This window comes from Choloepus didactylus, chromosome 1, assembly GCF_015220235.1.
Source record: "Choloepus didactylus isolate mChoDid1 chromosome 1, mChoDid1.pri, whole genome shotgun sequence".
Lineage (NCBI taxonomy): Eukaryota > Metazoa > Chordata > Mammalia > Pilosa > Megalonychidae > Choloepus > Choloepus didactylus.
The window spans coordinates 144,600,199-144,618,310 of record NC_051307.1 but is presented as its reverse complement, the minus strand read 5'-3'; the positions used below and the strand labels follow the sequence as shown (position 1 = coordinate 144,618,310).

The following is an 18,112-nucleotide window of genomic DNA, read 5'->3' as shown; positions in this document are numbered from 1 at the left end:
GCTCTTTCTTCCTTTTTAATATATGCGTTTAGTGCTATAAATTTCCCCCTCAGCACTGCTTTTGCTGCATCCCATAGGTTTTGGTATGTTGTGTTCTCATTTTCATTCGTCTCTCTATATTTAGCAATTTCTCTTGCTATTTCTTCTTTAACCCACTGATTGTTTAGGAGTGTGTTGTTTAACCTCCAGGTATTTGTGAATTTTCTAAGTCTCTGATGGTTATTGACTTCTAATTGTATTCCATTGTGGTCAGAAAATGTGCTTTGAATAATTTCAATCTTTTTAAATTTATTGAGGCTTGTTTTATGTCCCAGCATATGATCTATTCTGGAGAAAGTTCCATGAGCACTAGAAAAGTATGTGTATCCTGGTGATTTGGGATGTAATGTCCTGTATATGTCTGTTATCTCTAATTCATTTATTAGATTGTTTAGGTTTTCAGTTTCCTTATTGGTCTTCTGTCTGGTTGATCTATCTATAGGAGAGAGTGATGTGTTGAAGTCTCCCACAATTATTGTGGAAACATCAATTGCTTCCTTTAGTTTTGCCAGTGTTTCTCTCATGTATTTTGTGGCACCTTGATTGGGTTCATAGACATTTACGATTGTTATTTCTTCTTGCTGAATTGCCCCTTTTATTAGTATGTAGTGGCCTTCTTTGTCTCTCAAAACATCCCTGCATTTGAAGTCTATTTTATCTGAGATTAATATTGCTACACCTGCTTTCTTTTGGCTGTAGCTTGCATGAAATATTTTTTTCCATCCTTTCACTTTCAGTTTCTTTGTGTCCCTGTGTCTAAGATGAGTCTCTTGTATGCAACATATTGATGGTTCATTTTTTTTGATCCATTCTGCGAATCTATATCTTTTAATTGGGGAGTTTAATCCATTTACATTCAACGTTAAAACCGTGAAGGCATTTCTTGAATCGGCCATCTTATCCTTTGGTTTATGTTTGCCATATTTTTCCCTCTCTCTATTAATATCCTTTATTGTACCCATACCGAATCTCTTTAGTACTGAACCTTTCTCCAAGTCTCTCAGTCCTGTCTTTGTTTCTCTGTCTGTAGGGCTCCCTTTAGTATCTCCAGTAGGGCAGGTCTCTTGTTAGCAAATTCTCTCAGCATTTGTTTGTCTGTGAAAAATTTAAGCTCTCCCTCAAATTTGAAGGAGAGCTTTGCTGGATAAAGTATTCTTGGCTGGAAATTTTTCTCACTCATAATTTTAAATATATCGTGCCACTGCTTTCTCGCCTCCATGGTGGCTGCTGAGTAGTCACTACTTAGTCTTATGCTGTTTCCTTTGTATGTGGTGAATTGCTTTTCTCTTGCTGCTTTCAGAACTTGCTCCTTCTCTTCTGTGTTTGACAGTGTGATCAGTATATGTCTCGGAGTGGGTTTTTTTGGATTTATTCTATTTGGAGTTCGCTGAGCATTTATGATTTGTGTATTTATGTTGTTTTGAAGATTTGGGAAGTTTTCCCCAACAATTTCTTTGAATACTCTTCCTAGACCTTTACCCTTTTCTTCCCCTTCTGGGACACCAATGAGTCTTATATTTGGACGTTTCATATTATCTATCATATCCCTGAGGTCCATTTCGATTTTTTCCATTTTTTTCCCCATTCTTTCTTTTATGCTTTCATTTTCCATTCTGTCATCTTCCAGGTCACTGATTCGTTGTTCAACTTCCTCTAGTCTTGTACTATGAGTGTCCAGAATCTTTTTAATTTGGTCAACAGTTTCTTTAATTTCCATAAGATCATCCATTTTTTTATTTAGTCTTGCAATGTCTTCTTTATGCTCTTCTAGAGTCTTCTTGATTTCCTTCATATCCCGTACTATGGTCTCATTGTTCATCTTTAGTTCTTTGAGTAGCTGCTCTAGGTGCTGTGTCTCTTCTGGTCTTTTGATTTGGGTGCTTGGGCTTGGGTTATCCATATCGTCTGGTTTTTTCATATGCTTTATAATTTTCTGTTGTTTTTGGCCTCGTGGCATTTGCTGAACTTGATAGGGTTCTTTAGGGTTTGTAGACCTATTGAAGTCCTTATCTCTAATTTATCAGATCTACAGCTTCGTGGAGTACACTTTCTCTAACTAACCAGCAGGTGGCGTCCACGAGCCACCTGTTCTCCACAAGCCAGTTCTCCCCTGCTTAGCCTTTTTGGTGAGTGGGGGAGTGAGTCTTGTGGGGCCCAATTGGTGTACCAAGCTTGCGTGTGTAGTTGGTGTTGCCTGCCCTGTATGTGGGGCGTGTTTCTGGGCAGTCGGGGAGGGGGGGTGGCCCTAACAATCAAATCTCCCTGATGATCCTAGAGTTTTAAAGCTGCTGCAATAGTCTAATCCTTCAGTTCAGTCCTGCCACAGTTTGTCTCTGCCAGTGACCCACAAGTCTTTGGTATTGGCGTATGGCTCCTGAGACTTGCAAGTGGGCCCCTCTTCCAGGCTGTGCACCCCGGGTCCTCTGTTGAGGGATGACTGTGCTATGTCACAGGTGAGTGCCGTCCCCCCAGGGCAGTTCTGGGCTGCTGGGCTGTGTAGGGAGGCTCCCAGTCTGCTCAAATGATGGCTGAATGGGGCTTTGTTAATTCACACTGCTCCACCTTCCCAGCTCTGGGACAATCAGCTGAGGTTGCAGGGAAGGCTAATGTCCACGCCCAGTTTTGTGGTGTGTGCCTGTTATTTGAAGCACTTCCGTCACACTGGGTTGTCTGGGGCAGCTCTGGGCTATGGGGCTGGTGATGGGCAGGAGTGTTTCCTGTCCACCAGGATGGTGGCTGTGAGCGGACACCCCCCTGTTCTTGGGAAGTTGTGGTGTTTAGTGAATTTTCTCAGCCACTGGATTATTGCCTTTTGTCTCAGAGCTCTCTTAGTTCTGCTCTTGACTTGACGTGCCCAAATTGCAATTCTTTGAAGCTTTCTGTATTGGGCTTCTTAGAGTAATTGTTTTAGAAAAAGAAAAAAGGATTTAAAAAAAAAAAACAAAAGAAAACAGGGCCCTCCTCAGAGATCTAATGGGTTATTGAAATGCTAATAGACAAAGCAACCAGGGCCATTAAGGAAAGGTCCACAGGGCAGAGAGATCAGCTTTTCTTCGGGATTTGCATATGCGCCTCAAGGCCTGAGCTCCGCCCTTCCCCTTTCTGTGTTCGCCAGAACTCCAAAAATCCTCCGCTTTTATTTTGGAGTTTTTCGTGTTATTTTTTTTTTTCTATGCCTGTCTCCTCTCTGCTGGGCTGGCAGCTCTCAGATTCTCTGGTGTCTGGTCTCAGTCTATCTATGGTTGGAGTATGGATCAGTAGAATGAGTTTCCGAGAAGGGCTACCACTGCAGTTCTCCCTTCTCCTTCCCGGAGCTGACAGCCCCTCCTCCCACGGGACTGAGCCTGGCAGGGAGGGGCGCGGGTCCCCTGGCCGCAAAAACTTACAGATTTCGCTGATCTCAGCAGTTCGACATTTTCGTGAGTGTTGTATGAAGTATGCCCAAAGTCAGATTGCTCTGTGGTGTCCAGTCAACGCAGTTCCTGGCTTTTTACCTACTTTCCTGGAGGAGTAACTAAACTTACAGCTCACCAGTCTGCCATCTTGCCCCGCCTCCCCATGTTACCTTTTAATAAAGAGGATGTGACAGATTGGGGTTTGATATAAGTGGGCATTTACCTACAATTAGATTGAGTGAAGGGAAAAGTGGGATGGTTGGCACCAGGAATTGGGAAACTTTGAACATATGATGGACTTAAAAATGCACAGAATCTATTTGAAATATTTAAATGGACAAGGGATTTTTCTGTATTTCCCAAATTTCCTTTCTATTCATTAGACATAGATCTTGTAGAAAAGTAATTTGGTGCGGAGAATATTTTAAATTGAGGAATCTCAATAGTTGACTCTATATAGTGAGGAATCTCTGTTTGTTCCAGTTTGCTAATGCTGCCATTAATGCGAAATACGAGAAAGGGATTGGCTTTTATAAAGGGGGTTTACTTGGTTACAAAGTTACAGTCTGAAGGCCATGAAAATGTCTAAATGAAGGCATTAACACAAGTATACCTTCACCGAAGGAAGGCCAGTGGCATCCGGAAAACTTCTGTTAGCTGGGAAGGCACATGGCTGGCGCCTGCTGATCCCAGGTTGTGTTCCAGCTCCACTCTCAGCTCCTGTGCATTCTTCAAAGTGTCTCTTTGGGCTGCAGCACCTCCTTCTGTCTGTGAACTCTTTTATAGGACTCCAGTGATTCAATTAAGACCCACCTGAATGGGTGGGGTAACACCTCCATGGAAATTATCCAATCAAAAGTCTCACCCACAGTTGATTGAGTCACATCTCCATGGAAGCACTCAAAGGATTCCAACCTAATCAACACTAATTTGTCTGCCCCCACAAGACTGCATTAAAGAATATGGCTTTTTCTGGGGGATATATTATATACAAACCCTGTCTTACTGGAAAAAGGATTTGCAAAATGTTTGGGACCTGATGTTTACGTTTAAGATTTCTTTTCAAAGATTAGGTTTACTGCGTAAGCACTTTTGGTCCAGGGGCAGAGAGAACAGGCAACTGCTGCAAAATATTTTAGCCTGTTTATTTATCAGAGGCACACTGGGACTCTGATAATTTTTCTCATTGATCCAAAAAGAGTGGAGTAATTTGAAAGAACTGGGTGTGGTGCAGAGGTGGAATGATTACTAGCTCCTTACCATGTTTGCCTTTAATTTGACATTTTTCCCACTTTGATAAACACGAGGCATGTTTCCCTTTGAAAAGCATCTATTGCCGGTAGTAATTGCTGTTTCAAAACAGAAAAATTGTTTTGCAGAGAATAATTACATAAGAAAAAGTTTGCAAGTCTGGAGGCAAATATAGGGAGGAAAAATGCATAGGTAAACCTGTCTTAAAAATGTTGTGTCAGTCTTTTAACTGCTTGATTTTTCATAAATGAAAAAGAAGTATACTTATAAAGTCTTTTTTGACTGTGCCATTACGGGCTGAGTCTATTTGGAGTTAGACACAAAGGTCTGAGATGATTTGAAGACTTGGGATGGGAAGAACCATGGGTAGATTCAGGCTTTTAAGCAAAATAGCCAAAGGAGGAATCTGACCAATAGTGTTGCCCACGCATAGACACGCCTATCCAGCTTGGCCTCCTAGGGCTTCCCTTGACCACTTGAAGGATTGGAACTGCTGAAGCAAATGTTAGGAACATCTTGGGGTTCACAGGGTTGGTTCTCCCAGAGTGAAGAGCTAACTCATAAAAGTACTTCAGTGCTAAGAACCTCAGAGACATCTGCCACCAGGAAGCCAATTGTACATATAGGATTGTGGCATCATAAGCAAAGGGAATGTGTTACTAGGACATAGGGAAGGATTTGGACTTGCGTCATCTAGCTGTAGCTCTTCTCTTTGGAGTCTAATTGAAAAGACGTAGGATCACGAATTACTAAGTCTGTGTTCTACTCCCAGCCCTGGCACTAAGAGCAGGGACCATGTCTGCCTTATATTTAGTTTTTAATGTGTAGTAGACATTCAACAAATATTTGAATGAATGAATTGAATAGATAATGAATGTATTTCTTGGAAAAGTCATTTGATCTTTCTGGACTTCATTTTGTTCATCTGTAAAAAAACAGTTTCAACTATATTAGTTTATGGTCTCCAGTTCTTAAAATATAGTATTAAAAGTCAGATAATATCATTTTAGATAATCGCCTCCATTATAAAATGCAAATGCATACTTGGGCATTGAAATCAGTTGGTATTTCTTGGTTTTAAGAGTGATAGGCGTATAGATGATCTAGATTATTTTTTATAATATCTTCAAAACAGAATTAAATGTCTTACAGGGAAAATAATTGTGGCCAAATAGTAATACTTGATGAATCTAGGTGAAGAGTTTATATTATTCTTGCAACTTCCCTGTAAATGGGAAATCATAAAATTAGAAATATAAATTTGAAAAGTGTTGAACATGATCATCAGAAAGAATAAGCAATACAGCAATAATAATAAAATTTCTCATAGAGAACTTCGTTGGCATTTGAGACTACCTTTCAGAAACATTGGACCAGAGAGATTATCTCTGAGAGCTCATTCACTCTGATATCCCATATAACAAGTATTCAAGAGATGGGTGTAGTAAATGTCTCTGATCATTTTAGGTGTCAAATTGGCCAGCTTGAATGCCTAGATTAAAATATTGGGTAAGGTGAAAGTTAAGTAAAGATAAGGTAAATGGATTTGTAAGTTCTTAAGTATATAACCATAAATATTTGTCTCACTGTGCAAAAGATTCGTACTTCTTAGGCAGTTAATCTTTTGGGAACATTTCATTATAAATGTAAAGTATTAGCTACAAAGAAAAACTGGTGAATTTCTCTTTTTTAGAAGTGGGTTTTCTTAAATTGAGGACTGTTAATATTTGGATTGTTTTACCCTCTCAGATATAAACTGGTGGTTGGTATTTTTTTTTTTCCTTTATGACCACAGATTTCTGTGTGACCAACAAAGCTGGCACCTCAGGTTTTACTATAAGTTAATTACTGGTCCCACCAAGTGGTACCTTCATTGCTTTATGGTATATATGTGCCCCTTAGTAGTGTGCTCAATGATCTTACCTGAATTTGTAAGCTCTTCTGCTGATACAGTGTGACCACCTTCTTTTATCTCTATATGTGCATTCTGGTGGCATTATTTCCCTTTTCTTGTGAGGGCAACATATATCTGCAGGTCAGTTATCCAGAGACCTATTTCTAGTGATGGAGAGGTTGCGTGTTATTGACTTAATTTTCTGGAGTAATGATATGGGTTTTCTGTCATATTGCTGAAAATTATCTTCCCTGTTTTTTATCCTTTGGCAAAGTAGAATCAAATTTTAGAATCAGAAGGAATCTACGAGTTACTTAATTGAAGTTCCTCTTATTGTGATTGAGCGAACATAGGTGTGTAATTGCCATGGGCCAACAGTAATACAAATCTATAAAACTTTATGGTTTTTTTAAATTATTATGTAAGGCTTTACTTGAGCGGTAGGTTACTTACATATATAAAATTTCAAACTTGTATGAAACTTCAATGTACCCCATCATCCATCTTCAATCATTATTAGTTTGTGAATGATCTTGAGAAACGTTTATTTGTTTCTATATATATATGTATTTTATTTTTAATTAGAGAAGTCGTGGTTTATAGAATAATCATGCAGAAAACACAGAGTTCCCATATACACACAGTTTTCCCTATTATTAACCCTTTGCCTTAGTGTGGTACCTTTGTTACAACTGATAAAACAATATTATTATAATTATACTATTAACTATAATCCATAGTTTATCTTAAGATTCACTGTGTTGTACAGTCCTACTTTTTTTTTAAATTTTTATTCTAGTAAAAGGTGAACAACCTAAAAGTTTCCCTTTTGACAGTATTCAAATTTATAATTCAGTGCTGTTAATTACATTCAGTGTTGTTACCAACACCATCATGCATTTACCAAAACTTTTCCATCACCCCGAACAGAAACTCTGTACCAATTAAGCATTAACTCACTATTCTCTAACCCACCTTGGCCCTAGTAACCTGTATTCTACTTTCTGAATCCATAAAATTTGCTTGTTCTGATTATTTCTCACTGATTATTGTATCAGTGAGATCATCTGATATTTGTCCTTTTGTGTCTGGCTTATTTTACTCAACATGATGTCTTCAAGGCTTATCCATGTCACATGTACCAAAATGTCACTCCTTTTTATGGCTGAATTAATATTTGATTGTATGACTGACTATATGAATAAAATGCCATTATATATATATATATATATATTTATACCGCGTTTTGTTTATCCATTCACCGGTTGATGGACTCTTGGATTACTTCCATCTTTTTGGCAATTTTGAATAATGCTGCTGTGAATATCAGTGTGCAAATACTGTTTGAGACCTTGCTTTCAATTCTTTTGGGTATATACCTAGACGTGGGATTAAGAAACATTTATTTTTAATATTGGTGATAATTTTTAGGTTTTGTTAGCTATAAAATAAATCTAGGTGTGTTTTAAAACATTTCATGGGAACACTTCTATTTTTTTGCAGTGTTTCCTGAGGTTATAGGCGGGTGTTTGAGGAGTACATGCGGGTTATTAGCCAGAGGTACCCAGACATCCGCATTGAAGGAGAGAATTACCTCCCTCAACCAATATATAGGTAAGTAAATTCCATTAACTTAAAAGGAAAATAAATTTTAAAAAAAGGAAAATATTTAACTTTATAAACTTTTGTGAATTGGTTAAATTAACTTTTTTTGGATTATTATAATTACTTAGTTGATTATAATAATATACATAGAATGCTGCTTTATTAAGTGGTAATTTTATTTGACCCAAATATAAAAGACAGCATGTGAAGTGGAGTGTTGTTTTAGAGGTGGCAGCCCTTCTAAAATTGGCATTCTGTGTTCCTTTTACTGTGGAAATAGACCAAGAACTCTCAAATCTTTAGGAAAGTCAATGTATTAATTTATTAAAAGAATAATATTTTTACAGGCCAATCCCATATAATATTGTGAGTAAATTTTTGGATTGATTTAAATGATATTAATTATTTTTTATTTTTTAAAACTGCGAAGGAAACTTTCATTATTATCTTTTTCTCTAGTTGTGATTAGTCACTTTAAGCTTTGGTAGCTTGAAAAATGTCTGTACACATACACTTGAATTGTCATCTTGAAGTAGAAGAGAAATTGTGAATTCTGATGAATGTATTTCTTTTCTTTTGCTAGACACATAGCATCTTTCCTGTCAGTCTTCAAACTAGTATTAATAGGCTTAATAATTGTTGGCAAGGATCCTTTTGCTTTCTTTGGCATGCAAGCTCCTAGCATCTGGCAGTGGGGCCAAGAAAATAAGGTATGTAATTTAATAGCTTTTGTAGCTATAGGTTTTTAGGCTTGTCAATGAAAATGTTTTATTGTATTTGTTTTTCATTTTCTTGCTACTGATTCACCTTTTTAAATCTATTATTTCAACTTCTAAACTACTTTTTAATCTCTCGGCAAGTCACTTAACTTCCCTGGACTTCAGTTTCTGTGTATGACAAATGATGAGGTTTTATGTTTTTGGTGGTGGTGGGTGGTACTTCAGTAGAATCTGCATACAAAATAATTTATCGCTTGATTTTGATTATACAGCTTAGATCAAATTGTATCCAGCAAGACGTAATATATATATATATAGTGTAGGCCTTTTATACCAACTAACTTGGGTATTAGTGGGTTTATAAACATATAAAAGGGGGGTTGCAGTGATTGTTTTGCCAAAACTACTCTCTCTTCGTTATTTTTATTTATTTATCTATTTATTTATTTATTTATTTATTTGTCCTTTGATTTTTCTGTTCTTGGAGTTTGGCAGACTTTCTGAAAGAATCAGTATAAATGTAGGTGCTTGCTACATCGTACATTCTTTTTAGATCTCTTATTTTTGTCTGTCTTGCTTAAAATGATCTGTTCTATGAGACTTGGGCTAATTTTAATTTCTTTTGATATGATTGCTTGTGTTTCCTTCTATGAAGTATTCTCTTTTGCTGTTCTCTATCTGGTCTTGTTCTAGGTTAAGACTTATCTTTAGCAGACTCTTACCTAGCATTAATTCTTTCTCTTAGGGAATGGCTTATTTCCACTAATAGGCAAGGCTTCTTAACGTAAACATCCTCAAGTGCTACCTCTAATTCACAATAATAATAATTTTATTATTAACAAAATGTTGATTTGCAAAAGATTAAGAATTGGAAGTTGAGTACTTATTGATAATGCTTGTGCTACATTTGTTAATTCTATTGATAACAAATTATCTTGAGTGCATTTAACAATGGCAATATATGCCATTGTTGATTTTCTGTAGAATTGGAATGTACGTTGAAAGCTGTAGCTTTCATGGTAATTGCCTTTGTTTGACAAATTGCCTGAAAGAACCAGTATAAATATGCTTAAGAACCTTGTAGAATTATGTTTTCAAATGCTTCGGTAAACCCCTATGAAATCAAAATCTACCCAGCTCAGAAGAGCATTGGGAAATCTTTCTCATCTGCTATGAGCATTTTGACTTATTTTTCTGAAACAGGTCACTGTGGATTGAGATCCCTACTACATCATACCTTTAGTCTGGTGATTTTGTTAAATTAAAACCTTTCTTTCAAAGGAGCTTCTAGTTTCATTTGGAAGGGTATAGCTTTGCCTTAAAAAGTGAATGAATGAATGCACTTTAATTTACCAGTGCTCTCTAGCCTACTTTTTTTTAAAAATGATTTGCTTAATTTGTATTGAATATTAAAATACACTATTAATAACAATGAGGCATCTACCTGGAGTTGCTGATTATTGCATCACTAGTCTTGTGAATTCATACACTGTAAAATTGGGAAGATGAACTCTTCTACTTATGCTAGTATCCTTTTATTTAACTTATTCAGATTGTTACAAGATGTCTTAGAACTTTAATATCTAATGGTGAATGTCATTTACAAGTTCTTCAGCATGTATAGATCTGGGAATTAGTGTTGAACTTTTCTTGTTCTGTGTATATTATTTGAACCTATAGGTAGCAGTAAAATAGTTCGTGTGGAAACTTTTAATGTAGATTTAAAAAGCATGTCCCAAATAAAAATTAGAATATATATTTTAAGTATTTCTTTCTAATATTACTGTCAAAAGACAAATCAGAGTTGAGTTGAAGTTTACATTTTATTCAGGACACCAAGATTGCTACAACGGCAAGGAAATCTTTTGTCTGCATATGTGAAAGCAGCTTTGAGGCTGGGGAATTTGTGGGCAGTTTTACGAACAGAAAAAAGGAAGTTGGCTTTTGTAGCCAGGACCCAGTAGACTTATAGGGGTGGGTTAAGTGTAAGCAAGGCTTTATTTTTAACTGGGTTAGGTGTACTTCACTCAGGGCTTAATTGGCTTTTGGGGGTTGAGTGTCCTGGTAGGGACTTTCTGAAGAGAATGTCTTTCACATAATTCTATGCTAGTTTGGGGAGTCTAACTTATGTTGGTTCTGAGAAATCCCAGGAGCAATTTTTGGTTATATTTATCAGTTGCCGTGTTTTGACTTCAAAATGATTTGCCTTTTGTACTAATTATGTTTTCTTTTAGGTCTATGCATGTATGATGGTTTTCTTCTTGAGCAGCATGCTTGAGAATCTGTGTATGTCAACAGGTGCATTTGAGATAACTTTAAATGGTAGGTCTTGAGTAGTTTGCATTTTCTGATAAATGATTTCTAATGAGCATCATGCATTTTTTTCTATTTTTCATAATAAAAGAAACTTCTTTAATGTTCATATAAAATAAGAGGTATATTTGAAAGAAGCTTGAAACTTTAGGAAATATAAAAATTTAGGAAAATTCAACTTAATATCTTTTGCCTCTACTTGAACTTTACGTTTTGGAATACTAGGGTAGTTAGCCTTCTTCATGTTAAATTCTCTCTCTTTAAATATATATCGCCCATGGCTTTAAAATAACATCTGTGTGATGTTGATCACTGAATGTATAGCTCTAATCCGTACTAGACCTCTCTTTGTTGTGTTCCACCTAGGAATCTTAAATACAACCTGTTCCAAGATAAACTCTTGATCACTTCTGCTTCCTGTAATTCCCATTCACCCTAATTCAAAAGAATATTTTGTGACATGTGAAAATTATATAAAATTAGAATTTCAGAGTCCATAAATAAAGTTTTGAATTTCATCACTGAAAAACTTACGGAAATTTGTTTTCTCTTTGCTTATATAAGTATCCATATAATAGCCTTGATTTTGCTTCTTGGTCCATAAAGCCTAAAATAGTTACTACCTGGCCTTTTGCAGAAAAATTTGCTGACTTGTGCTTTAAGGAGTAAAGTGATTTTCTAAAATGCAAATTTCATCTTGCCACTTGCCTATCTGATATTCATTAAAGGTCTTTACTTCGTTCTCAAGATAAAGCCCACAATATTTAACATAGCCAAAAGGCCCTGCAAGGTCTGGTTTAGGGGCTGGCAATCTTACGGCTCTATAGGCTATATTCTCTACTGCCCATTTTGTAAATAGTTTTACTGGAAAATAGCCATGCCCATTTGTTTATGTATGCCTATTGCTGCTTTCAGGCTACAACAGAGTTGAATAGCTGTGACAGAGACTATCTTCTCCAAAGCCTAAAATATTAATCTTCTGGCCCTTCAGTTTGTCAACCTGTCCCATCCCCCAGTCTTTCTTTTAACCCTCTTCTACTACATTTCGGCTACGCTGACCACCTTTCACTTTTAATGTGCCAATTTCCTTTCCAGCCTTTTTAGTTATTATTCCTTCTGCCTTGAAGATTGTCCACTCCCATGAACTCCCATTATATCTTGGTAACTTCTTTTTATCTTTTAGATCTCAATTTAAAGGAAATTATGTCTCTGAGCAGTCAGGGTCGAGGCTTGTGTGTGTACCTCTCACATAGCACCTTAGCACCTTCTAGTTTTAATAATACTTACTACTTAGCACAACTGTAGTATTGTACCTATTTGTGTAGTTCTTTTTCTGTTTCCCCTAACCAAATATAAACTCTGTAAGGGCAAGAAACTTATCCCTTTTGCTCACTGTTGTATCCGTCTCTGTGCATAGACACTGAATAAGTGTTTTTGGAATGTCTATTATAGAAATATCTTTAATTGTTTGGGGGGATGGGGTGCCATTTATTTTTATAGATGTACCTGTGTGGTCTAAGCTGGAATCTGGTCACCTTCCATCCATGCAACAGCTTGTTCAAATTCTTGACAATGAAATGAAGCTCAATGTTCACATGGATTCACTCCCTCATCATCGATCATAGCCCCACCTATCAGCACTGAGAACTCTTTTGTAAGTAGTTTAAAAATATAATTACTATGTGTAGGTTTCAGTTAATTCTCATCACAAATCAGTGTGTTACTAAATTACAAGTCACCTGAGTTTCCAATTTAAGATTTAACAGATAGATGTCTTCTTCATTAAAATTTATTAGTATATCAAGAGGGTTTGAACCTGCCAAATTAAAGTAAGGTTGCATTTATAATTTTATCTTCAATGCTTAATAATTGGGCCTTTAACACTTTTTTTTTTTTTTTTTTGCTGTGAACTCCAAAATGGGGAGAGCTGATGTATTATGCTAGACTGTGTGTATGTATATACATATATCCTCTCCTCACCTTCAAATGCTTAGATCCTAAGAGGATGCAAATTCTTTAACATGCTCAGGATAAATATTTATAAGGGAAAGTGTGTATGATAAAATACATGTGAACACGGAGAGGTGCGTGTCAGTTACTAAACTTTTGTTTAACAGAGACATTCTCAGTTCTTTTCTGATTAATAAGCTGACTTTCTGAAAGAGTGAACCTAGAAGAATGATTTTTGAAATAAAATGTTCTCTTTTTGTGTATCTTTCAGACATTAAGGGATTTTTGCAAGAGCAGCGTGACTGACATTATGAAGGCCTGTACTGAAGACAGCAAGCTGTTAGTACAGACCAGATGCATTTGGCAGGCTCGTTGTACCTCTTGGAAAACCTCAATGCAAGACAGTTTTTCAGTGCTGTCTCATTTTGGAATTCTGCACATCCGTGGAGTGCAATAATAATATTGTATAGCATTTTTTTTAATTTAGCCAGTTAATAATTTTAAAAATATAAATAATACTTGCAACTTTTTCTCTTAGTCGTATTTGAAAAAGTAGAAGATTGAGTTATTGTTTGATTTTTTTCAAAGATGTCTGTTAAATCTGTTGTGATTTTATATGAATGTTTCTTTTTTATAGTTTAAAACCTGTCTTTTTGGGAATACAACTGAAGTTCCCAAATACTTTATAAGAGTTTATCAGACATCTCTAATTTGGTCATGCCCAATTCATATAGTTTACAACATATTGCAGATTGTGAACAGTGCACAGTGCATTCTACAAGATTATGGAGGAAAATCCTATATCCAGAGTGCTCTCCCAATGTGCGTGTGTGTGTGTATGTGTGTGTGTGATTACAAGAGAACTACTAAATGACCATCGCTTTTTAAATCCTTTCGTGTAGTTCAAGTGTCTTCCTTGACCCATCTAATGAATTGATTAACTGGGCCTTTATACGTAACTAAATAAAAAACTAAGGAGATATAAGTTAAATTAAAAAGTTTCAATTTATTGTGCAGTGTACCTGTTAACATATTTAACTATCGTCTGCCTATATTTTTGTTTTTGACTTACAGATAATTTGGTAAGGGACACACTTTAGATTCACATGCAAATAATAGGTTCATTTACCAGTTTTAGAATAATTGAAACTTACCTCACTGAGGATAAGTACAGTTGGACGTCTTTTACAACTTTGATATTAGGTGAATGGAGAGCACTTATCTGATACTTTAACTTGTCTCACATACCAATTTCTAAAAAAGGCAGCTTTTTTAAAAGCTTAAATTGATAAAGACTGTAAGAGTAATTTAGCTAAAATAGGACCATAACATAGAAAAATAGTCGTAACACTTCAGTAACCTATAGGAATAGAAGTGGTTAAGCCAAAAATAGGTCTTGATTTGTTAGGGGAAGCCATGAGGTTTGAAGTGAAATTATGAGATAGTTCAGCATTGGGTCTACCTAACACTTCAGCATAGCACCTTTAAATTAGTTTGTCACTGAATATTTATTGAGTAAATGTCATATAATGATCCTGATTGTGACAGCTTGAAGATTAAACATACCATATTCTCTAGCTAACAGGAAGTTAGTCTGATAATTCACTGTAGGAAGTTGATTAAATGGATCATCCTTTTAATTAAGATACAAAATTTTTAACCTAAATTTTTCTTATAATGGAAAGAGTCAATACAATTCAAGCTAAAAGTTCTTTAGAGATTATTAGCAAGATGTCATAACATTTTGTTATCTTTGACTAAAATCTTGTTGGTCTGTTTGTGTACAACACATCCACACCACCCCCACACCCATCTTCTTGAATATACTGCTGAATTTGTCTAGGCATCTTTCCTCAGCTGATGGGCATTTTACTTGTGTCTTAGTTAAGCTTGTGGCATTTAGACTTTCACAATTGAGGGCTTGGATCTACCTTTCTCTGTGTTCACCTTTGGTTGAATAACTTGTCTTTTGGAGAATAACTTTAAATGACTGAGATGCTGATTTAATTCAGCTATTTTGTTGAAACCCATCTCAATATTGTTGTTTTATGTTTGGCCATATTTAAATCTAGAATTTATAGAGTCTAATGAAAAAATTAGTGGAAAGCATGAATATAAAAAGGCAGAATACTATAAGGAAAAAGGAAAAGTAAAAAAAGAATATTTAAAATATAGCTTTATTCATAACATTCTAAAACTTAGTTGTTTGTAAATTGTTGTGGCTGTCAAGTTTGTAAATATCTATGCATTATATTAACTAGAAGACCATAGAATATGAAAGCAGGTAGGCTAAATGTTATTGGGGTTTTCATGTTTGTTGCCATTATGGAAGAAATTATTTGTTAGATTAATTAAAAAATGTTGGCAAAACAAGGCTTCATACTTTAGTATGCAAGATGTACAAAACACATATGCTTTCAGAATATAAGTACATTATTTACTTTTGGCACTAATACTTATTAAATGACAGCAGATCAGCCTCCACAACTGTTAAGGTATAACAGGACCCAAATGAAGCTTTTATCTTTCTTTGAATGTTAATTGCTTTGGGACCTTGACTGTTTGCAAATATTTTATCATTTCATAATTTAAAATTCAGATTTTTAAAAAATAGCATACAGGATTTTTACATATGATTTGATATTTAATACTAAAGCTTTTTAAAAAAAATCTCTTGAGGAAAATAAGTGAGGAATTGTAAAGTTTGGGGACTTACCTCAACATTTTGAAAGTAAACTTTTATTAAGCTGAAGTGAAAGAACTCCCTACTTTGCTGAATTAATTCTGTACTATTATGCTTTATTTGTTAACTTTATTTAGGGAATTTTCCCAGGATAGGCAATGTAACAGTTGGTCTCATTAAATACTATGTTTACCTTCTAATGGTTACTTATCTCTCTTAGACCTTATACTACCTCTCAAGCCTTATTGTCCACTTGTGCTTCCATGTTGGAACAGAACAACAACTTTGTGATGTATTCTGTGCTTTCTGGAGTGGAGCAGTTAGAAGCATCTTATTATTGTCAAACTTGACAAACCTTGGCCTCTTGAATTCCTGAGCAATTCTCACACCCCAAATCTGGAGGAAAATAAAATGAATACTTTCCCTCTTTTTGCTGCTAACGACCATTTAACAAAATCTCAGAAGAAAGAACAAAGTTCAGATATTTATAATTTGACTGAGCCTTTTTCTTCATGATCCCTGGCTGCTTTACCCTGGGCTTCAGAAAAGCAAGCAGATCTAAATATTCCCCACCCCACCCCCCACCCCTACCCTGACAGTTGTGTCCTGAAGAGAACATGAACTGGTCTCAGATACAGTTGGGAAGAGGGTTAAGTCATCCGTTCCTAAGCAATATTAATAGAATGTCTGCCTGTGTTGAGCATGAACAAAATAAAAAAGAAACAACATGGAAACCATGCAAAAATACTGTAGCAGTAGTTTTACAACTTTAGTGTGTATAAGAATCATTGACAGAAATTTGGGACACCAGCCCTAGAGATTCAGATTCTGTTGGTCTGAGATGGGGCCCAGTAATTTGCATTTCATACAAGCTGCCAGGTAATGCAGATGCTGTGGTCGGTGGTCCACACACTGAGTAGCTGTACTGCAAAGATGAATGCAAAAGACTGACTCAACCTAGAAGAAAATGTAGCTGAGTATTTCACACAATTGCTCTATGTTCACATAATGACTTAATAACACAAATTCAGCAAAATGGGAACTCAAGATCAAACAACAGGATGAGATGAGAAGAGTATTTCTGAGAAAACAAATAGAGGAGCTCATTGTCCCACTTAATCTTGTTTTATCCATGCAACATATTTGTTATCCTTTCTTATTGGTATATTGGGTTAACATTTTAAAACTTCTTGGTTGACTGTGTTTTAAAAGGAAATGTTAAATTTTCCAATATAATTTTAAACAATCTGTTTCAATTATGAATTGCCAGATTGTCAGAGAGCAAAGCAGTCAACATCATGTTTGCATTATGCCTGTATTTTATATTGATAACTGATCTTAATTTTCATGTAAAACATAACATTCTATTTCAATTTTTATAGTTCCAAGTAGAGAGTTTATTATATTATTATTGTTGTTATTATCTTTATTGTTATAATAATTAACCATCTTAGAACTCTTTAAATTGCCATGGAAACTAAGTCTGAACTAGGTTCTTCAAAAGAAAAAAAAAAAGTAAGGTTAGCTTCAGGGATTCAAGTGGGGTTATCAGACCTGTCTCCATCTATGTAGACCTTATTTTCTTTATAAGCATCCACCGTTATTGGGAAGAGAAGAGCAGGGGTGGGAAGGAAGGGAGTAGAGCATGACTACAGATAGTTTGGGCTTCAAACAGCCCAGATTAGCAACCTAGAAAAAAAGAGAATATGTTTTCCCCTACAATCCATTTATATAGTTCCAGAGAAATACTCTGGTCTAACTTGGGTTATATGCTTCTCTTGGGGCCAGTTACTGAAGCCAAGGAAATAGAAAATTGATCGTCTAGGCTTAGTTTACTTCTCTAACTCTAGGTGCTCACTAATACCGCACGTGAGTTTCATGTACTAGGAAAGAGGCAGTTTCTTCCTCAGAAACCATGCTAAGCAAATGAACAATATGCCTCAGAATGTCTTTATTTTCTAAAAGTCTGCTTATTGGGATACCAGTTTGGTTGCTATACCAAAGGCCAAAGTAGTGGCTTACGTAGGATAGTTCCTTTTTCTCAAGTAACAGTGGAGTACAAGGTGGATATAGTGGTGTTGGATGTTGGAACCCAAATTTGTTCTTGTTTTCCTGTCATTTTCAACTTGTAGCTTCCAAACTGGTACAAGATAGCTGCTCTATTCCTGTCAGATCCACATTGCTGCCAGCAGACAGGAAGCAGCAGAGGTGATGCTCTTTTTAAAGGCAAGACCTGAAAGTTTCATGCATTACTTCCATTTAT

The 18,112-nt window shown here is 35.8% G+C and overlaps 1 protein-coding gene across 1 annotated transcript in view; it reads left to right on the top strand.

Annotated features, from left to right (window-relative positions):
• Nucleotides 1–17,795, top strand: part of SELENOT (selenoprotein T) — a 31,735-nt gene extending 13,940 nt beyond the window's left edge. The window contains exons 2-6 of the mRNA XM_037842744.1: nucleotides 8,083–8,193; nucleotides 8,768–8,894; nucleotides 11,138–11,225; nucleotides 12,717–12,870; nucleotides 13,438–17,795. Coding sequence (XP_037698672.1) covers nucleotides 8,083–8,193; nucleotides 8,768–8,894; nucleotides 11,138–11,225; nucleotides 12,717–12,841 — 451 coding nt within the window. The 3' untranslated portion in view covers nucleotides 12,842–12,870; nucleotides 13,438–17,795. The remainder of the gene's footprint in view (nucleotides 1–8,082; nucleotides 8,194–8,767; nucleotides 8,895–11,137; nucleotides 11,226–12,716; nucleotides 12,871–13,437) is intronic.
• Nucleotides 17,796–18,112: the final 317 nt, after the last annotated feature.